A 23,732-nucleotide genomic window follows, 5' to 3' on the forward strand; every position below is an offset into this window, starting at 1 on the left:
ATTCACAGTCCACTATGGGAGAGACAACAATGAACTATATACATAACAAAATAGGAGGTAATCCCAAAGAGAAGGCACTAAATTAAGAAGGGCTTCCTGTAGAGGGCAGGACTTTAGCTGAGACTGGAAGAAATTCAGAGAATTCTCCTAATCTTTAAATCTAGAATCAGATTTTTTTTTTTTAAATTAAGTTTTCATGACTAGCTTTAGATGAAACAACACTACTGGCCTTCTATGAATACTCCTTTCTTTTCCAGATGAACAGTAATCATTATTTTTATAATGTCTTTTTAGAATTTGGCACTTCAGCAACATTTCCCAGATTCCTTTTGACAGAAAGTGCTAGTAACATCCACCTTAGTTATTTTTCACTGGAACCAATGGCTGTTTTACTTATACCTTCTAGAGGGTCTTAATACAATTAAATCAAATCTATTTGTTCAACATCCATGCTAGTATGACTCACTGAGGCCAAGTGTAGTATCCCCAGTGTGTTTTTTCGACAAAACAACTTGATTCCCATTCTGTTTTAGTTCTTGGTATATTTTTACTATCATAATGCATCCATTGGTTATCAGGTCTGTCACCAGCAAGTATGCAGGAAGGTTTAGGAGTAGTACCTAAAAAAGAAAGGTTAGATGTATTTAAATGTAAATATATTAAATATAAATGTATTTAATTTAAATATTAGACGTATTTAAAACCTTCTTTGAACATTTACTTCTAACTTTTTACCTAAAATATTTTCCCCAAAAATGTTTGCCTTATTTATTTAAAAAATAATTTAAGTGTGGTTTAAGGAATTGCCTAGGGCCTATCTTTTCAGATTTATATTCAATGCAATAAGACAACTTTATCAGCCATTGATTTCAGAGTTTTAAAATTTCATGATATGAAAGAATGCTTGTAGAGACCTTTATAAAACCTTCCAGTGCCATTTTCTTTTAGAAGTAGCGGGAATGGAAAAGACAATACTGGATGAGGTCACAAGACATAAGTTCAAGTTTTGCCTCAAGTATTTATTTCTTCACTCTGTGACTTTGGATAAATCACTTAATTATTCAGGGCCTCAATTTCTACATCTGTGTATAAGGATAATGCCTACCTACCTCAAAGGTCTGTTATACATTATTTAACACAACTTTATTTTAGAGGTAGAAAGGAGTTAGGTGGCAATAGAGCACTGGACCTGGAGTCAGTAAGATGGATTCATATGTGACTTCATACACATCCTAGCCAACTGATTTGTTGTGTAATATACAACATTCCTATCATTTATCTAGTAGGGTTATGTATCTTACTTCAAAATCCAAAGTTAATATATCAATTCTATGTCACATTTAGTATAGGAACAGATCTGTGTCATTTGAAAATATGAGAACAGTAGTTATGTTATCTTTCATTTATATAAAATATATAAAACATAAAAACTCCTTTATAATTACTGCTGAAACAAATGCAAATTAAAACAACAGATTTATGTGCTGCTTTGGTAAAAGAAATGAGCCCAAGATAATATATACTTGGGACAACTAGGTGGCGCAGTGGATACAGCACCAGCCCTGAAGTCAAGAGAACCCGAGTTCAAATCAACCTAGCTATGTGACCCCAGGCAAGTCATTTACCCCCAATTGCCTCAGCAAAAAATAAAACAAAATAAAATAAAAAATACATACTTTAGGTTCTGATAAGAGTAATCAAAAGTGGTTGTAGCAGAAATATAAAGATGTGGCAGCCAAAGGAAATTTTTAAAAAACAAAAAACATTTTAAGCTTTTGAAATAAAGTCTAACAGATAATTGTGTAATTATCCCCTAAATAAAACCAAAAAACCCTTTAATTGCTGAATAGTAAATATTAACAGTAAACACAAAAGTATGTACTTATATTTAATGTACACATGTAAATAAATACTGAATCTCCTTTAATGATGCTTTTCATTTTAACATTGAGTTATTTTAGAATGTAAACTCACCCAGGTTTTCACAATGGTTTTTATTAAAAGTCAAAAAAAAAAAAAAAAAAAAAAAAAAAAAAAGTCGGCTATTAAGAAAACTTTAGTTTTCGAAGAAAACAAGTTATCTATGGGTTCAGTTTGAGAAAATTTGAGTGAAAACATTTAAAAACATCAAAGAGGAGTTGTTAAGTTACCTTAGGCAGAACTTACTGATTTCATATGGACAGATGGAAAGCTTTTTGTGTGCTCTCTTCAGCTGCTTGAGAATGCCAGCAACTGCTGAGATAGCCATCTAAAAAAGAAATCTTTAAGTTGACTTCATTCATTTTTTAAATCCTACTAAGTATTTGCATACCATACTATCAGCAGAGGCCAGATTCTCTTTCTTTTTGAGAACAGAAATATCCCTCATGCGCTATATGTTCAGTGGAAAGACTTAGCCTACAAATCTATCCAAGACTTTGGCATAGACCATTCCCACTGTAATTTGTCCCAATCAGTTCAAAGGAAGAATGCAGGAATTTTGCGTTGGAAGTACAAATGATTGATTCAGTTTAGTTATATTTCCTTCACAATGAAGAAAAGAAGAAAACATTTCAAATGCAACCAATAAAATAAGAAAACCAAGAAGTGGACTGCACATAGATGGAGATAAATTTATTTAATATTTTAATACATTCCCTTGACACTTGAGCTAAAAATCCAAGACACTTAAACTATTACCTCAGAAAGTTAGAGGCCACTTAAAAAGACACTTCCCAAAAGAGATAAAGAAATCAAAAGTAAAAATGGGCAGCTGAAAATGAGACTTTAGCACTAGAAGAAACAGGTACATCACTCAAAATTTGCTTTAAACAAAACAAAACACTTCTACTATAATTTCTCTTATTTACACAAATACACTTTAAAAAATTTAAGCAAATAATGATTTTTACTTTGAAATAAAAATTTTCATGTTAGTAGTAACATTTACTAGTAACATGTTTTATCTTCGATTAAAAACACAATCCATGGCAACAACTGATGCAATATGTGGCCCTAAATTCTAGTTCTCCTTAAGTGGAAGTTAAATAATAGTTAAATAACATCTTAAAATTTAAGATTTTATCTAAAACCAAAGTTTTACCTTGCGAACCACAATTGCATCATGGTTGAGACTCTGCACAAAGAATTTTATGGCACGAAGAGGCAGAACTCGATCATCTCTCAAGAGCAGGGACAGAAAACCAATGCCTATATGTTCAAATTTCCAAGGGCTTAAAGAAAATATAATGAAACTCATTGTTTATAACGATTAATACATTCTCTTCTATAATGCAGTATAAAAACCAAGTATCCAAAACCTATTAATGATGAATACTACCAATGCTTTATTAAAAATTAATAACAAGTATCCAATTCTCCTTCCACATCCCCTTTTTCTCCCATTACTGACCCTAAGTAGTCCTTATATTTAAGAAGATTTACAATTCTTCCTAGTTTGTGTTATCCAATATGCAATTCTCATGGCCAAGAAAAAAAAAATCATCTGAAGATGAGTCATGTCCTTGGAACTATCTGCCTTGGATTTCAGGAGGTCAACTGCCATTAGGACTTTTAACTGTGAAACATGCAATTTAAATAAAACTTGGAATATTTTAAGCCAAATTTTTGTCATGATTAAAAAAATAAAAATTAAATACAAAGAACACTTACAGATTTCTTTGATCCACACAGTCTAACAAAGTATGTACCAGGTTTTCATAGTTCCTAAAAGAACAAGCATACCATTTAATCTTTATTTAAATATAATAGAATATAACAAAGCTAAGCATCAAGTTACATAAAATAACCAGTTTTAAATTAGGTTCAAATCAACAAACATGATAGATACACAAATATTTTTTTCATCAAGCACATGCTTAGAATTTTTAGGAAAATGTTAATTCTATAGTATAGGCTTTAAATTTAAAAAAAAAACTGAATCATAGAAAACAGTGATTGGTTTATGAATATCCTTTCCAATAATTTAGTAATTGAACAGTAATTGAATAACTTTTAGTATTCTAATTGAAGTAATTGTTATCATGAAATGTAATGATAAATTGACCACTATAGAATTTAAGCAGTTAGTACCCAATAAAGAGAAAAGGTAAGATTTGCATTTTATATTGAGAGAGAGAATAAAATAATGCAGTACAAAGTCTTTAAAATGGTGTCAATTTAAAAAAAAATTAAATGAAGAAAAAGAGACAGTGCAGATTCTGTCACGGTCTATATTGGAGAGAATACAAAGACATTGCCATACCCGAATTTTAAAAGAGATGTTAAGAGTAAATCACTTACTGTAAGGCCTCAGCATTTTTTTCTTGCTGTCGTTGAATTCCTAACTGAATTTCCTCTGGGCTAAGCAATGGTTGGTTGGCAGAGGGATATTTTGACTGTTGGATTAAGACACCTATTGCAACACATGTCTGTGGAACCTTTAAAAAAAAAAAAAAAAAAGGATTACAAGGCTTAGAATAAGGAGGACTTTAAAAGAAAGAAAGGGAATATAGTGAAAAGAATAATAAAATTGAAACTATAGGACTCAGTTCTAACACTAACTCTAATCCTGCCTCAATCAGGATTTAGATGATTTTAGGCAAGCCAACCTAACTTCCCTGGACTTCAATAATTTTTTCATCTATTTGAAAAAAATCTTTTGTTCTTACCTCTATCCTTTTCTGTTACCTTCCCCCTTCTACAATGTAAGCTCCTCAGAGACAGGGATTGGCTATGTAATAAGGGGTGGAGATTCATGTCCTGTCACTTCTATAACATCCAATTAATGGAGAATCAAGAGAGGGACTTGTGCTTCAGAATAGGAAATAAAATGCTGCCTTGGGAGTTTCAAAGGTGTGTCTACTAACTTAAGCATCCATGCTTGCAAGATTGTAAAATAAATCTTTTCTGCATTCATCAGTGAGGAAAAAAAATATAATATTCTCATCTGTAAAATGAGGGAGTCAGACTAAAGTCTGTCTAAAGTATTTTTCAATTTCTAAATAAGTCATCCTTTTAATCCTATAGCCTCAGTTTATAGACAAGAAAAACCAAGACCTGGAAGGGATTAGGTGAATTATGTGTTATATGACAAAGATAGTTTAACATTTTAATTTGTTTATATAAATAACCTGAGGTACAGTTGGGCTGAAAACAATTACTGTAAATACAAGGTTTTTTCCTTACTGTGAAATCCAGTCCAATTGTTTCATATTGTCTATGAATCTTTTCTGCAAGATCATCAAATAGCCTGACTATTGATGGCTTTTCTAGGGACATTGCTTTGCTTAGCCCCGAAGAAACAATTGCTGGCCAGGTTTGTACAATACAATCCCAGTCATGAAGATTTGCTAGGCACACTCCACTGTGGTTTCCAAGTAGACAATACAAGGCACCCTGGAGAAACAAATTTGTGCATTTATTAGACAGACTGTAAGCTTCTTAAGTAAAGAGATTATATCTTCTTTAATATATACTGAAGTCATAAGTTCCATTTCCGAAGAAAAAGATTATCCTTTATCAGTTCACTGGCAATATTTATTATGACTAAACAAGTTTACAGTAAATTCTGGTCTGATACTTCAACATATACTAACTTTGGAATGTATTTCTATTCTATGCCACCAGTTTGTTAGGATCATACAATATGAGAGAGTTAATGTGTTAAGCCCCTGAAAAATTCAGCCACTAGACTGCCTAAAAAGGTCCAGGTGAAAATGGAGCAGATAAAAATAATAGGACTGATCAATAATGAGATAGGATTTGTGAGTCACTGTTGCACTTCCATAATAGATGAAATAGGAAGGCCCTGCTTTTAAGTGAAATGACAGATATTTGCCATGTAATGAAAATAACTGCTCCAAATAATTAATCATAGCCAGTATTTCCAATGATTACTAGAAGTATAAGAACTATAAATATTTGAAATTTTAACCTAAGATTTGTTTCTAAAAAAGGCATTTTCCTTAGATTATTCCATTTTGCTATGTGTGATTTATGTTAATTTTTAAAGTCATACTGCTAATACATATTAATAATAAACCCTATTTACTGAAATGATCTTTAAAGAGTTTCTAAAACTCGGCTTATTAAACTATTTTTTAAATTATAAAAACTACTTAATTATGTATTGTTTATTTTGCATTCTGATAAAAGGCAAACTGCTTTTGCAAAGTGCTATTTTTCTAATGAAAAATACTAGAATTTAAAAAAGTAATCTTTTGATAGTTCAAAGTAAATAACACAAGCTCTATTTGATCACAGATATGAAATACAAAAGTATTTTTAAACAAAAATATAGTAACGTGCCTAAGAACTAAGATTAAAAGAAATAAATGATTAAAGATTGAGTTTTCTTTGTTTAAACAGGTTACTGCTCAGCAACATTCTCTTATCTGCTTATGTAACATTCTGAAATTTGAAAATTTTATTAGGAGCATAACAAGAATGAATATTATTTTGTTCCCAATGAGAACACCTTTAAGCAAAACCATTATGTGAGAAATATTTTTAATATGATATTCTGCTTAGGCCAAAACATTAACCAAATTTACTTCTGAAAGAAATGATTTAATACAAAAAATGTGAAAATAAGATATTATTTTAATCTACTGCAAATAAAAAGGCAGTATACACATTTTCCTAAATCTAATTTAATTTTAACCATTCATAACATATATCTTCATTCAGTTATTTCACTATTTCTTTGGAAAGGAAAAGTCATTACTGGGCTAGTTCCATATGAACATCTGCTCTCCAGTCACTCAATACAGTGGCTGGTATATAACAGGCATGTAATAATATTTATTGACTGATGAATCATGACTCAGCAACTTTACTTACCTATTCCTTGCTGCTTCTTGATTTGTCAGTACAATATAAATGGTGCTTGTTAAAACACAGACTGGAATCTCATGAAGTCGACAGACAACCACACATAACACTTCTGCTTTGCTACCTGTCTTGCAACATGCCAATGTCTTAAGCAGAAAATATGAGACTAGTTGCTTTCTCATTAACCTAGAGACCCAATCAGTTACTAATTGTCTATTTGTCTCCACAGACTATAAATATATGCATAATAATTAACATCCTTTATATTTCTTGGCTTTTCTCCCCTTTGTAAATTTTATATATAAAACAGAAAGCTTGAAGAACAAGAAAACAGAACCATTAGTAACAAAATTGTGATAGTCTAAAAATGTCCCACACACTATTCATGTATAAAATCCCAAATATATTAGAAATATAAGTATTAGAATTATTTCTAACTTGGGCTTAATTCTGTTTAACCAGTATGAAAAAAAAAAAAATGGTTCTATGGTTTTAGCAAATTTATAATGAATGGCATTTACAAAAAAAAAAAAAAAAATACATGAAAATTTTTCAAATTTCATTTAAACCTAAAGCTTATTGTAATTTCCAAAATTTTGTGATTTTTTTTCACTTTGAGAGATACAATGACTTAAAAACCACTGAAACTACTCATTTTTATTCCTCTACCTTCCTCTAATCCCTTCTTATTCATTTGTGAGATTTTGACAAATCATGATACTCGAGTAAGAAAATTCTACTTTGAGTAGTGGGACCTTCCCTTAAGGTCTTTAAATGTGAATACCAAAATGTTAAAGCAAATATAAAAAAATAATAATAATCATCCCTTAATAGTGGGAAATCAAAATAAAAAAAATCTTAGAAAGTTAATTATCATATCTAATATAGGTTTCATTATGAAGCTCTTTGACAGCAACCACATACTTTAAAAAAAAAAAAAAGCTAACATTTTAATGTTTGATACACAATTGATATGGAAATGCAAGGGAGAAAAAATCCTGATATTTAGTACCACTATCTACTATCTATAAAAGTTTAGTTTAATGTGAAATGTCTCCCTACATATACAAAAATTCTGAGAACCCTAGTTTTAAGTAGTAATAAACAAAGGGAAAAAACCTTTTGACAGCATACATAATCCATAGGCACTGAATCCTTTATATCTCCAACTTTTCATGTATAAATAACAATGTTACTCAGAAAAGGAGAAAGAAGAACCTACTTTGAATTGCTGTTGAGTGACATCTTGTCTGTCTGGCTGCAAAAATTCTAAAACCAAAGGAATAATATCTCTGCAACAAAACGTATATGTTCCCAGAGCTGTAAAAAATGTTTGTTGAGCTTTATTCCTAACCTAGGGAAAGAATCAACAAGGTATGTTATCAACAAAGGTCACAAAATACAAAAAAAAAAAAAAAATCTACAACTAACTGATAAAGTGAATTGTCTGTAGCTGGAAAATAGGCTAATAAGCATATAAAATGTATTTTATAACATGCAAGACTCTTTGCAAAGTTTAAACATTTTCCCCCCAAGTCCCTGAGATATCCCTCTCACTAAATTGCTGATTAATATTGAGTAAGATATTGAGTAAGTCATTTGACATTTTTGGGTTTCAGTTTCCTTACTTATATAGGAGGGATCTGAATTAGATGATATCCTTCTCAGGTTTAAAATATATTTCTACTGAGATAATTATCCAGATTATGTTAGTTTAATTAACTATAAATTTTTTAAAATGAAATTTTTATATTGAAATCCTGTTTATTTTCATTTATGGCTGTGACGAAATAAACCATATGAAATAGTGGTTAGTATAAAAATAGTTCATTTCTAGTAGATCTAATTCATATACATAAATATGCTTGAATTCTTAGGAACTCGCTAAAATAACAAACTTATAAAAAGCTACTTCAAGAAATATTACGCATTATTCTCTTCTTCCTTGAAACCTATTCCTTATAGGTATAATGCAACACTTTAAACTTTCTAAAAAACTTGACCTCACAAATCTTCCTGGTACTTGAATTTCAATATAATTCCTTACTCTTTCCCTTATCAGTAGAAGTTAAGCATAGTAAGGAAAATAAGGAAAAGTGGCACAAAGGAAAAATAGCAGAATTAGGGTCAGTCCTTATCCTACATTAACCAGCTGTATAAAGTCAGTTATGCTATTATTTATGACCCTTAGTTTTCTCATGTTTAAAAAAAAAAAAAAAAGGAATTTGAGCTAGATAATAAGATTCCTTCAGGCTTTAATATTCTATGCCACCAGTTAGTTAGGATCATACAATATGGACAATCTCAAGAGTTCAAAGTGGAAGTTTAACTGCCAGTTGTTCACTTCTACCCTTGAAGAGTCGATTTTTTAATCCTCTCCACCAATGTAGAATAATACTTCAACAATCAACCAACTCTTACCCCCCACAAATCAATGACCAAGTTGTTAAATCTCTTTGATTTAAACCTGGTTGATTCTCTGATGATATACACAGTCATATGATCTGGCTCTTACTTAAACTTCTAGCTTTGAGAGTCTGCTGCCTTCAACAACTAAGGCCACACAAAAATGATGATGAAATTCTGAATGGCAATACTAATGTAGCACTATCTGAACATGCAGGAAATTGCTACCTGGCCATATGAACTTGTAGACAAACGAAGAAGGTCTCTGATCATATCCTGGTGTACTTTTTTGTATTCACAACCTTCAACAGTTAGTGTTCTCAGCTAAACAAAAGAATGGAATACAAAAAAGAAAGTTTTGAAAAAAATTCATATTGTCTATAATAGAACTGTAATTTGTGAGAACTCAAATGATTAAACATTTTTATGTTAAGAATGATCAGAAATGAATAAGAAGAAAAAAAAATTACCTCATGCTGCAACATTACTCTATCAATTAGCAATGCTCTGATATGCTGTTTTTTCCCTTGGAGCTGAAAAATAAGAAATAACAAGTGACTCAAATGTAATCATTTCTTTGTGTTCTTTTAGCCAAAATTAAGTGGCAGTCAACAAGATGACTGCCTATAATCAACCTATAATCACTCGTATAGTTTTTACATATAAAGAGCTAGAATTGTGGTTGCTCTTGTTTCAGCATGTAAGAAATATTCTTGCACAGAATGATCCATCCAACCAATTAATTCGTTGATCTTTGATAAGGCCATGAGAGAATCTTCTGGAGGAAAATCTGGTATCAGCTTTCTATCTAGGCAAACTCAAAATCTAAGGGGCAAATTGCTTAGAAACCTTAATAGTCTCTCAAAGAAACACACACACACACACACACACACACACACACACACAGCACACATTACAAATTTGTTATGTATTTTATAAACACAGAATCACAAATACATAATGTACATATATGTAAATTTTACTTCATATTCAATTTCACAGTTGAGATATATATACTCATACTACCCAGCTTATTAACTGCTAAGATTTTCAAGATTTTTTGAGGGGAAAAGGGAGGAAAATAAGAGGGGCTATAAGACTCCTGGATACTAGAAACGATACCTTGCTGCATTATCTAGTATAGTTTTGGGAATTGCACAGAAAATGTATAAAATTTTCATATCCAATAGTCATGATTCATTTGGAATCACATTATAAAAGTTCCCTTACATAAAGCTAGGTCAAAAAAAAAAAAATAAAAAAAATAAAGTTTTTTTTTAAGGGTTATAATAGTATAATTATACTCAACTCGATATTAATGAATGCTAAAATCAGTGTACAACTACTCTACAGATAATTCAAATTAGTTAGCAGTAAATGTCAGAATTAAAGTAAAAGCTACAGCAAAAGAAATATTGGAAAAACTCCACTATTTTCATAATCCGTATAAAATTTCCCTCTTTAAGGTAAGGGAAAATTCTTTTTTATCATAAAAGTGCTTCTTACATATAATAATTTTCTGTTTATTTCTTAAGCTCTAACAAAATTATATAGTATTTCTCTGGGTTAAACCCTTAAAATATGCCTTTCATTCATTCTGTTTTTTAATATTCTTATCTTATTTTTCTAGATCATTTAATATCTGAATGGTCTCTAATAATCTAGTGGTTTTCTGATAAGCCTGCAGTTTATGATTGATAAAGGTATACTTGCTAGTTCAAAGACATTTTTCTGTGAGTTCAAAGGTGAAAATTAAAAAAAAAAAAGTCTTCCAAATGAACAAACATCATGGGCAACAATTTTGTTATACATCTAAATTTAAATTACACATTTTCTTTCCAATAATACTCATGGTATGTATCAATAATATGCTTCATTTTCGTGTTCATAGAAAATCTCCTAAGCAGAATGCTTTCACATAAAACATTCTCCAAATTATGTAACCACTGAATATTTAGAATTGTTACCTTCTCATAATAAAATGTTTTTAATGATTTAATTGTGAAAATACTGACCCGATTCTCCATTGACTTCTTCACTAGGTTAAAACTCTTCCATCGTGAGTCAAATTCATGCTTGTGAGAACCTTGAAATTGCAAGAGGTCCCCTATGATCTGTAGTTTAAAATTTTATAAATTTTACCAATAAGCCAAGACTGATTATACACCAAATTATGAATCTATCAAATAGCAACTGTACCTTTATGATAAGAAACAATGATTTGGTATCATCTTCAGAGTTATCAAGTATGTGATCTATGATTAGAGTGCAAGAGTTCAGGTTAAAATTTTAGTACCATGTTAGCATTATATTCACTGTCATTTGAATTCACTATGAGAATCTTGAAAAGAGGCAATCTGACATAGTGAATAAAGTACTACACTTGGATTTAGGAAGATGTGACCACATGTCTGCCTCTGACCTTGATTAGCCGAGTTATTTTGTCAATTACTTTAAACTCTTATGTACCTCAGGTTTCTTTATGATTTAGTTGCTAAGTTATATCCAAGATACCTTTAAAAAGGGAAGTGCTTAATTTCCCTTTAGTAATGATGGAGGGAGTATCTACCTTCTAATGTCAGAAATTCTCTACACTGAGGAAATCTTAGCTCCTTAAGCATTACTGTAAGCAAATCTGTTTCCATAAAGCATATAAACAAACATTTCAAGTCAAAAAGATTTGGATCCATATCCTACATTTGGCACATATTTACCATCTTGTACCTGGGCATATCTCTCAACCTCTCAGTGTCCCAGGCAACACTCTATAGTTAAACACCAAAGAAAAATGTGCCAAATGGTATTGGTAGAAGAAACTTCAAAATAATCTAAAATGAATCATGAATCATGAATCATAGAGGATACTTAGTAAATCTTCCTAACTACCTGCCACAGGAAGGAAGACATGAAAGTACTTACGGAGAAGCTTTCTTATAACCTTAGCAATTGCTTCTCGGTGATTCTCTCTAGAAAAATCTATTAAAAAAAAAAAAAGAAGAAGAAATTTTAGAGATCTTCAATGATCTTCTATCTAAAATAGTTCTAGTTCAAAATAGGAAGAACTGTTTTTTTTGTTTTTTTTAAACTGAGCATGGTTCAAGGTATTTCAATTTTCTTTACTACTCTTCTAAATTGAATTAAAGATTGATGACTGTAATATACAATTTAGAATAACTTCAAAAAATCTCTTGTTGCTCAGGATGCACTGATAGTTCTCTAGAGACAGACTTGGAGTTGCAGGAAGTATGTTTAAAACTCTTGCTAACAATATCCTTCTTGTTTTAATAATTAGCTGAAAAGACCATGAAACTGAAGAAGTTATGAATGTTTTCTAATGCTTAAATAAAATTATTTCCAGCATTAAGTCAAACGCTCTAGAAAAGGAAGTAAAATTTCATTAATTTAGATACATTTAATACTTATTGGTGTTATTTTGGCTATTTATCAAAAAATGTTAAAACATATATAAAGCATTAAGACTTCCTGATTTTTGTTTCATTCAACTGAATTTGGGAAAATATTGCCATACTGTTATGCCTGAGGATTTTTTTGGTTGTTGCTGTGAAATAAAGACTTTTTAAAAACTCTGTTTTATGCCCTTATTTCTTATATTCAATTAGAATGAACACAGCCTTTATTTTATTTCAAGATTTTCTGAACCTTCACTTTAGAAGGGTCAGAAGGTTTGGAAGACTCTTGAGTCATATCTCTCCCCTGGCTCCTCCAGAAAAAGAAATATGGGCTCAGCAAAAGTCTTACATTAATTTACATTAATTTTAAATGTCCATAGAAGCCAGCTAGGCTCAATCACAGTTATACATTTATCTAGATTTATAGACCCTTCACAATAGTTACAGCCTGAAACAAATCTTCATAATTTAATTTATTAATATTTGCTTACCATAGTCAAGACCAGTGTACAATTTTGTTTCTTCCAAAGATACCATACTTGGCACCCTGAATAAAAACAAAGACGTATTTTGTTTTAGAAACAATGCCAGATAAAAACTCTATGTAAAAGATTTTGGGGGGCTATAATAGTTTTAGTAAAACAAAGATAATACTATTCAGAGGAATATAAATTACATATTTTCAGTGCTTTCTAATGAACAGTAGGGTTTTACCTGAACCTTCTGATGATTCATAGTAATTGTTATAATCATCCTTAAATAAGGAAAGCTTTAAATTTAATAACAAAAGAAAATTCAACTCCAAATTAAACACATTTCAATATTATTTAAGAGTTACACATTTTAAAACTGCTGTACATTTACTTAAATCTCAAACTAGAAAAAATGCTTCTGCTTTCAACTGCATTAATAATGGCAACTAAACTAGACACTTGTAATTCAGATTTTTTCAGGGTGGGGAACAAATTATATTTTTAGGTAATTCTACTCCTTCCTTTTGCCACATCATATATCTATATCTACATTTTGAAGCCTGAATTCTTCCAGAATCCCAAGACACACATATAAATAAAAACCTAAGGGTTTCGAGATTTAAAAAAACTTCAAAATAGATTTTCCATAAATGTTGACACTAAGTTCAGCTGTTCTGAATGTTTATAGAGATTATAAATTAAGATCTTTCTTCACACATACAGGCACAGATTTTGTAGCTTAATGGTTAATACCTTAAGTAAAATATAAGCAATTAAAAATTATTTTTCCAACATTTTGTAATTTGTAATTTATTTACAAAGTTTTGTAATTCGTTTTTTTCCCTAATGCGTAGTCAAAATGAAGATATAGTTTAAGAGAAAACTTGGGCAGAAATGCCACAATAAGACAATAATTGAAGGACACAATTAGGCATATTATGTGCATATTAGGGATAAGCACATGTAGTCCAAAAAAAGAATGCATAGTCTTCATACATAAACTGCATGGTACTAGGGAGGAAAAAATTTTTTCTGCCAGACATGTTTGAATACTCTATATTAATACTATAGATGAAGAGCACTTAAAATGGTAGTAAAATAGAATACCTCGTCAATCTAGGTTTGACACAGTTAAGGATTTTAGAAGTTTACTTAAATACTTATGACCATTTAAATTCTACTAATTTACCATATTATTTTCCTAATTCTGGTGGCTGAGAAGTCATTAAAACTTTGGGGAGACATGAATCCATAAAGTACAACCTTGGAGTAATTATTTTTTTCTCCAATAGGCTGGTTTCAAAGCTTATAAAATTTTAGGGCATGCAACTTTTTTGTTTTAGAATACCCAATTTTCAACTGAACTTGAAGAGTTCTTACTAATTTAATCCTTCAACACAATTCACTGAATAGACAGGCCACTCTCATTTGCAAAGCTCGGAGACTCAACTTTGTCACTTAAGTGTTTACTCTATTAAGATGATTACACAGACTCCTACAACTTAACTAAAAAGTATTAAATAATTTTTGTAATGCCAAAATTTCTCCAGAAATTATTTGTAAACATAATTATCCCCCAAAATAGCATACATTTAAAGGGCAATAACACAACCAAATAAATAGTTCAGAGCCTAGAAAATATAAAATTGACAAATAAAAAAAAATAAACACCATGTTAAATATCTTTATCATATCCTCAATGAGAATGCCCAAATTATTTTCTGTCTTTTTTCTTTTTTGGGGGGTGGAGATTTTGTGTCACTTGAGAGTAGAGGTTTCCCAATCTAATGAAAAGTAAATAAAGAGCCTGAATTCATATCCCAATCAATATACCTATCCCCTTTCAAACCAAGCTGGCTACAAATAAGGTTTTTGTCAAAAAACGATGTCATCATATTAACACTGCAAATTGGTAGTAATATAGACAGGGCAAAAAACGGATCATGGTTCATATTCCTACTCTGCCACTTACCAGTAAATAGGCATTATTTTTTCATCATAATGAATGATTATTACAAAGACTAAAACAAAAACAAAACAAAAAAAACCACCTCTGATTGTTATTCACAGTAGCAAATATAATAAGATTAAACCGTCATTACTTTGGGAATGATCAAAACAGGGAGGAAGGTTTGAACATTTTTTTTTTACTATAATGGTTCCAATTCCTGTTATAATGAATTTTCCAAAAGAAATATCTTATTAAATATTATTTAAAATACAGTTTTGATATTTAAAGAATACATTATTTTAATAACAAATCAAGAATTTCCATTTTTATGGCTTTCATTAAGATATAATTTCAGGATTCCTAGTATCAGTTCTTGACTCCCGTAAAGAATCCATAGGAAGGGATTTTTTTTTTTAATTAAACAAGATCTTTAACCTTAATGAACAAATCAATTACTACTTAAATACTTTAAAAATTAATAACTGACGTAACTTTAAAAGTAAAGTTAGATGATACTCACTATAAAAATTCTGCATAAGATACAACTTTTAAATCCAGAGAAAAGTTTTAGGATATTGGAAGACAATGGGCAATATCTATCTATGCACATTCCTATTTTAGGTTTTATTCCCCCATATCTCTGACTTTTTTTCATATACTTGCTCTATGTAAGAGGTCTCTCAATTATATTCCTACCTACTTGATTTTTTTAATAGATCATTGCTGAGCTAGTGTGAGGCAGAAAAAATGAACACCTTACTGGTAGAAGAAATCTGTTAGTAGACTACAGATAAGCAAAACTTCACACTCATATCCTTTTGAACCACAGTCACACAACACACCTTTATCCTTTGCTTCACTAGTTCAAATATGTGTCTCAAAAGTCTTGGTATTGTTTTAAACTTCCATATTAAAATAGTACTGTGACTTTTGAGACACTCTATATAAGTTGTACTGCTTGTATGTGAAATCTAACTTAAGTCTACAAATTTTTATTCCTAGTAGCATAGATACAAGTAAAGCCTTGCCTATTTCCTCAGAAGCAACACAAGCACAAGCAACTTTTCTGTTGGCCTGCACTCTAGCAGAAGCCTGTGCCAGGTATAGCTATTGTTGGTGCAGTAGTAAAGAAAACAAATTCCCTTCATTTGGTTCCTGCAAGGACCTTTCTAATCCTAAATTCCTATGGAACCAATTCCTATCCTAAACACACATGCTTAGAGTTCCCTTACCCAAAAGAACTTGAATTGTTTGCCACAGGAACAGAAGCATCTAGGTGGGGGAACAAGTAGGAGTGGCGGATCCCATAAAGTATCAGAGCTTTCCAAGCTTTGCAACTGAGAGAGACCCACCTGTATTAACTTTCTTCTTAGCTTCAAAATACTACTGACATCCTGGAGTCCAAGCGTACTACTTTCACAAGATAGTGGTGAGGAACTTTCGATCAATGAAAAAATGGCTACATATTGTATAAAATTGTAGCAAATACATCTACTTTTAAAATTCTTTATATGAAGTCAGTTTGGTATTACTTTTTAGCATGTGTTTATAAATATTTTTTAAAATAAATTTTCATCTATATAATTCCAACATCAATTTCTCTTGTTTATCTGCTACTCTAAATTTCCTTAATTTACCTAAAATATCAGCTTTCTACTATTTTGTATGGCCAAAGTTTTAACTAAAAGGAAAAAAAAAAGGCTTCTAAATAGATTAATATGCTATTTGTCTTCTAAAATATTACAATTATGTGTTTATTTTTCTGGGCATATAAACAGACACATTTAATTTTTCTTATGAAGATTTCTCACTTTAGGAGCATGACTTTTGGGGGCACAGATTGATAAAGCAAGTTTTGTTATTTATGTGGGCTAAATATGTGGGCTTAAGAATATATGTGGGCTAAAAAGGCTTAGGAATTATATAAGATGTTTTCCACACTGACTGGTCTTTGTTGAACCTGTATGATGGATACTCTCAGTAAAATTAGATACCCAAGAAGTATATTGCCATAAAAGAGATAGATTGAGAAAGAATTCCAGCATAGAAAATCAGAAAAATATAGTCACCCAAACTGTATTTTGTCAGCTTTTTGTAGCTGTAGCAAGGTCAGTTTTATTTATTTATTTATCAACTTTTGGCCACTAACCCCTTGTTTTTAAATAATGGGTACATTCCCTTCTGTTGTATTAGATCTTATATGCTTTCATTTTTAAGTGTGCTTTTTGCCTTTAGATAATTTTCTTCAGAACCATTTACCTTCAAGAAAGTAAACTCTTTAGCATGGGAAAACAGAATGGAGAAGTAAAATGATTCAACATAAAAACAAAACATGCATGCAAATTAAATACAGACGCTAGATGAAGTCGCATACATAGAACTACAATTGAATTAGTATAAAACTATTTTGGTTTATCTTGAAGATGCTAAAAATAAACTTTTTTACAGCGCTAAAAATAAAGTCACTAGGAGTTACTGGGTTATTTTATCTTCCATATTTATTAATACTAGCTTTTCATGAAACACAATTAGGCTAATTCTATCTTTTATTATCAACTGCAATCCTAGTTAACAGTATCTATAAACATAAATGAGATGTTGGATCTATTCTATCATGTGTACATTCTGTTTCTACATCAAAAGAAAAAAAAATTCTTACATGCTGCTAAGTTTAAGAGCAGATTGTGGGCCATAGTAATTATTTCCATGGTTGACATACAAAATTTTAAAAATCAAAGAAAACAGTTGGAAGGTGAAAAAAAAGGAGAAAACAGGGTTACTCACCGTGGAGTAGTAACTGTTTCCTTTTCTGTGTGCAGCTCCCCCAGCAGAGCTGGGTAGTTTCCTGGAGGTGCCAAGAGAGGTTAGCTAGCCCTGCCCCTCATTGCATAACATCACATCCTTTCACATATAAAAGAAATGGTCTTGTTCTAGACCTTAAGTATCAGATTTCTTGAGTGAAAAGATAGTAAGAGCTGAGTTCTTAAGAAAGCTTTTATAACATTTCTATCAGAGGAAAGGGGACACCAAGGATAATAAAGCAGTATTAGAAAATTGGGGACTCCTCTACCTTGAGTAACCCTGTTTTTCATATCCCATGAAACTGGTTAGGACTGTTATAGTGGGTTATAGTTTCAAAGGAACATCCCTGGGCAACTAATAAAGATTGTGTTCTGGATAAGGACACTTTCTCTTTAGCCTTGGAGGAGTGCCTAGTCTAGCTTTTACAACGGCAAGGCTACCTAATATCACTCATTATTTGGGATTGTAAGGGCAAAAGTTTTAATTCTAAATTAAGAAACATGTTTTGACTCTCCTATTTTGAAAGGCAAGTGCAGCACTCTGGTATTTTGGGGGACTAAATTGTTGGAAGTTAAAAATGTTGTAGTTAAGACATCACTTGTCCTTCACAGTCCCATGGGGTTGATGTTTTACATGCCCTTCGAAATAGGAGACAACTGAGCTCAATTAGTAGTTAAGATAGCTATCATAGTAACCTTATATTTCTAAAACAAGAATACAAGCCGAGCAACATTTAATATAGCTGTTTCTTTCTAATATATTTCAGGGTACAAAATCATCAATATCCATTCAACTTTTGCCACTCAAAAAAAAAAAAAAAAAAAACCCTCAAAACACATAGAGGTTCTCACTCAACAGCTGTTCTGAGATTTTAAAACCATTCAATATTCCAGTTAATTCTGTATCCCTCATGGGGCACCTAAGGTACTACTCAGCAATATTTAAAATCACAAAAAACAATAACTTTAGAACAGGACCACCACACCTAGCATGCCTGGGTTACAACTAGTTGTATCCAAGAGAAAAAGCTTAAGGTAACAAACATGACCAGCACTGCAATATTAACATGTTATGCAAAATTGAATCACTAATAAGAACTTAATTATCTGCCTCCAAGGAGGTCAATTCCTGTCCATTTCTATTACAAACAAGAAAAAAAAATTCTTAGCCACTACCAATAAATTTATATCAAGGCATAAGAAAAACTTCACTTTAAAATTATATTAACATTCTTTTTTTTTTTCTCATCTAGCTAGAGTATTTATTTCATAATAACACAAGCTTGAGTAGCTAATATCCAGGCATATTCCACAGTTCCATGTGGAAAATAAAACTGTTTTTTTCTACTATAAATGGATTAATTCGTAATCTTAAATAATAATTGTACAGAACTTCTCTTCCTGTTTTTGCTCTAATGGTAGGTAGAGGGCAAAGACAGACCTCAATAATTTTGTAAAGCAACCTGAATTAGTCTAAGAAAACTAATATTAGATAATTTTAAATAATGTAATATTTGCAAGTTATAATTTAACATCATTTTAAATTAGAAAATTTAAAGAAATTCAAAGTACTATAGATTTGTTGCATGTTTTGAAAAAAGAAAAATATAAGCACTGGCTACACAATCATTTAAAAATGAATTAATCTTTGTTACCGTATGTGTTGGGTACCGATTTTTAAAGAAGACTTTATACTGACACGGGAGCCTTCAGGAAGGGCAAAGACTGAAAACTGGATTACTCTTTGCATTTAAATAATCAACCAACTTCACTGAAGTACTATTCTGATGTCTCATTATGGTGGAAAGGTAATTCCAGGCTCTTAAAAGCTATGTTAGGAGAACACACACATTTTTGGGAGGTCTCCTTACCAAGCTGGAAAGTTTTGAATGAAGCTCTTTGTGTCAAAATGTCTGCTGTCTCAGCTAAATTAAGAGAGGCTCATCAGAGTGGGTGATGAACTATTTAGACATGAAAACTCTTGAAGATCACATTCTGAGCGATAGGAACTATGATCTATATTGATGGAATTATCTAAACAGAAGAAATTATGACCCTAAAATAGTGAAGTAAAATACAACCTATCATACTTGGATAAAACATATGTATAATTTAGACTGACATTTTAGATAAAGATAACACAAATTAGAAATCTAATCTAATATAGTTTACTATAAATTTAAATACAGAGAAAAAAATTCTTTTTAGAAAGTTGTGAGTTGTGGAATGTACAAAAAAAAAATTGCTTAAATGTCAATCAAAAGGAAAAGGCTATTTTTGTTTTCCCTCCTTTTCAACCATGTATCATCATTATTTTAAATCACAATGTATTTCACATCAAGTATTCTAAAGAAAATGCACTAATCTAAAAGAATATAAAAAGCAGAAAACAATCAACTTTATCCCTTCAAATTTTTGTTAATTTTTTTTCGGTCTAATTTCCAACACAAAGTCAACACTATCATTTTAAAAGACTCCTTAGACAAATATTTTCTTGCTATTCAGCTTTTTGAAAAGAAAAGCAGATCTAAAAGAATAGGGAAATAATATATAATATCAACTTCATGGAATATATGATGATGTACCACAAGGCAATATAGGCTGAGTTTATTGATCCCAGAAATCCCAGAAAAGTATACATAATTGTGTTAAATTTTTAATCAGGAGAAGGCCATTGTAGGGTTAAAAAAATTATTATATGCAACTGATCAAAACATAAAGCACCAACATCTTTATGTACATTTAATTCATTCTTGTTTCAATTAACCATTATAAAAATGAAAAAAAGTTAAAATATATAAAATATCCATATCTACCTTAAATGGAATAAGTAAATGCTACCGTAGGTTAAAGTAATTTCCTGGCCATCATTTGATCCTAAAACCCACTGTCTTATCTCCATGGAACATCCTTTTGGCCTCACAAGAGAGATTCTTAGGCCAGATAAAGAAAACTCTGCTTCTTATCTTCAAAGCAACATCCTCAAGAAGAACTCCAATTACCAATTACTCAAGTTATACACTGTATTAAAAAACCCACCCATTTGATATAATACAACAAAGTCAAGATTTCATTGTATTGCCTTACTCAAACTGTCAAGAGTTATATATATTTTTAAATATTGGTATGTTTATATCAAGTTATTCTATCAGCAGTATATATGTGGAAAATTTAATCGATTTCAAAGAGTTTATTCATTTGATGTCAAACATAAAAAAAAAGAAGTTCTGAAAAAAGAAAACTATTAATTTCTGGGAAAACTTAAAAATAGACATTTTTGTCACAAATTAACTCACCATCTAAGGGATTTAGGCCTAAAATAATTTTCCAGTACTTAAATTTTTATGCTAAAAAAATTAGGTGATAATAGTCTCATTTAGCAAAAAAGACAATGCAACTAACAAACTGGCAAAAATAATGTCAAATACTCTTTTAAACTTCGCAAATTAAATTTCTTTTCAAGTGCTTTTAATAAGCACCAGTAATCAAACTGTCCTGTTAGAATCTAGTAAGATTTTATAAAGCAAAATTAGAATTTTTTTTAAGAAGTCTCATGATAAGTTGCTTAAAAAAAAAAAGTGGATGCTGAAAAGAAAATGGCAGCTTGAAATGGCAGTTTGAGAAACAAACACATCTGCTTTCTAGGTGAGCTAGAATTGTTAAGTGCTACACATTCCACTTGAACTCAATTTCTGACCCAAGTGGCAACTAAAAAATGAGATTATATTAATCCAAAACATACCAATCCACATGGCCAATCCTTGTAAAACTATGAAACCATTTAATCCGAAGATCGTAAGAAGTAAAAGGAAGAAAAATTCAAAGGACTAAGCATCCATTTTTGTCAGGAAAAAAAAAATTTCTTTCAAAGCATTTGAATTCTTTTGGCCATGTATTACACATTACTAATAGTTTCTAGATAAAATTACAGGCAAAAATATTACTCATTTTAGCTTTGCTCTTTAAAAATAATGAAAATGTATCTGTAACAATTAAATCTAATATGGGGTAAAGGAGCTTTTAAATAAACAAATGAAATGCCTAAAGTTGATAAGCTAAAACACTTCAGTCAATGCATTCTCCTATCACTTTTATCTATAATATATATATACATATATATATATATATATGTAGTGTCTTTTAAAAAATTTACTCAATTAATTTGTGCCTTAGATATTTTTGATTTAACAATGATAAAACAGTATATATGTAAAGTAAATAGTAAAACAATTATACTTACAAATGAGTAATCTGCTCTCCTTTCAAAGGGGGTAGAAGGTTCCCTGAACCAATCAAACAGTTGTGAACTATGGTCAAACGCTGTTGTACATCATCTCTAAAATAAAAAATATGAGGTATTTTAATATTTTAGAAATGTTAAAAATTTTGGGCTTACTAATAAAATTACTACATTTGCTTTTTAGATATTTTTATTTTTCAAGTCCTTTAGAATTCAAACATATCTAACATTAAGACAAAAAAAAAGACAAATTCCCCGTGTCAGGAAAAGGTAATTAAACAGATGTTGAATTTTAAATGGTAATATTAGACTGCTGAGGGTTTCTCAGCTACTGCCTAATTTATCTTCTGAAAAAATGCACTGACTCTTAAAAAAAAAAAAAAACTCTATACATAAGCAATTCAGAATCCCACAGTTTCTCTTTAACCAAACATTTATAACATTCCTGATAAGAATGACAAATAATTATTCTCTTTCATAATTTTCATAGAGTTGGACTGGAAAACACCCACAGACATCTTCTACACAAATAAGTTATTATACATTGGTAACATCCAAATAGTCAGTTCCCAGTACCTACCCTGCGAGCCCCTCCCATTTTTGTGAGGTTCAATGCTAAGATGTTATTATTTTGTGTTTCATTTATAATTCTGGAAGACTAGATAGTAATTTTAACATTTCTGTGAAAATATTTTCTAGAAAGAGTATTTGTCCATAGTTGCTACACACACACCCCACCACTCTGGACTAAGATTTTAGTCTTAACTAAACATTAGTTTAGTTAACATTTTAAAAATATAACATTGTTTTTAGGACTGGGGAACATAACATAACATTTTTAAAATATAAGTATTACTCCTAAGTCTAGAAAATATACTTTTCACAGTAAATACCCAAATATACTTCCAAAGTTCACATAAGTCAAATTATTTTATTATATATCAAATTAACATCTCATTTTTTATGTAACACATTGAAATATTAAGAAGGCAAACAAAAAATTTTTTTAAAATAACCGTACTACATTCAAGAATTTTTAAAGGACTGTTCTGATAGGCACATTCTCAATGTCATAATATGCAAAATATGTCATAAATATTAATAATTTCATTAAAAAGAAAAAAAGGTTTAATTTATAAATTCTAATGCCAAACTTCTGATAGCCCCTAATAACACAAGTGGATAAACAAACTGATAGAACAAACCTGGACATTTCTACTTCTCCATTTGCATAGAGTTGGAGCTTGATAAGCTCAGGCTGAAGAAAGGAATCCAGTAAATAATAGGCAAAGGTTATTTCTTCATGTGAAGGTACATGCCACTGGATACCTAGATTCCACAAATCACCTGGTTTTCCCCAGTCCTAAAAACAAAGTTGTACCAAAGAAAATGTAAATAAAACATTTTATTAAATATGTATTATTCATTAAATTAAAAAAAATTATTTTTCAATAGGGGAAGAATTGATAAAAACTATCAAATCTAAACCTACATGATAATTTATTTTATCATAAAATACTACAACCTTATAACAAAAAAAAAATCTACTATAGTAGTCAATTTCTTTTGTAAAAAAGGCATTCATTAAATGAAGATATATTTGTGTTGAGCCCCATATGTAATTTGGACATCTTTACT

General features: G+C 30.5%; 1 protein-coding gene across 5 annotated transcripts in view; it reads right to left on the reverse strand.

Moving 5' to 3' along the window:
* The window catches only part of PSME4 (proteasome activator subunit 4), a 104,389-nt gene that overhangs the window by 29,172 nt on the left and 51,485 nt on the right, over positions 1-23,732 (reverse strand). For all 5 annotated transcript variants that reach the window (XR_004231704.1, XR_004231705.1, XM_031950470.1 and 2 more), the window contains 15 exons: positions 23,300-23,457; positions 22,095-22,190; positions 13,121-13,176; positions 12,139-12,195; positions 11,419-11,474; positions 11,235-11,333; positions 9,690-9,752; positions 9,448-9,543; positions 8,036-8,167; positions 5,167-5,376; positions 4,282-4,418; positions 3,652-3,705; positions 3,083-3,212; positions 2,167-2,248; positions 467-620 (listed from right to left, as the gene is read on the reverse strand). Coding sequence is in view for 3 of the 5 variants with exons in the window: in XM_031950470.1 (XP_031806330.1) it covers positions 467-620; positions 2,167-2,248; positions 3,083-3,212; positions 3,652-3,705; positions 4,282-4,418; positions 5,167-5,376; positions 8,036-8,167; positions 9,448-9,543; positions 9,690-9,752; positions 11,235-11,333; positions 11,419-11,474; positions 12,139-12,195; positions 13,121-13,176; positions 22,095-22,190; positions 23,300-23,457 (1,580 nt within the window). In the remaining 2 variants the exon portion in view is untranslated. The remainder of the gene's footprint in view (positions 1-466; positions 621-2,166; positions 2,249-3,082; positions 3,213-3,651; positions 3,706-4,281; positions 4,419-5,166; positions 5,377-8,035; positions 8,168-9,447; positions 9,544-9,689; positions 9,753-11,234; positions 11,334-11,418; positions 11,475-12,138; positions 12,196-13,120; positions 13,177-22,094; positions 22,191-23,299; positions 23,458-23,732) is intronic.

Source organism: Sarcophilus harrisii, chromosome 2 (genome assembly GCF_902635505.1).
Source record: "Sarcophilus harrisii chromosome 2, mSarHar1.11, whole genome shotgun sequence".
Lineage (NCBI taxonomy): Eukaryota > Metazoa > Chordata > Mammalia > Dasyuromorphia > Dasyuridae > Sarcophilus > Sarcophilus harrisii.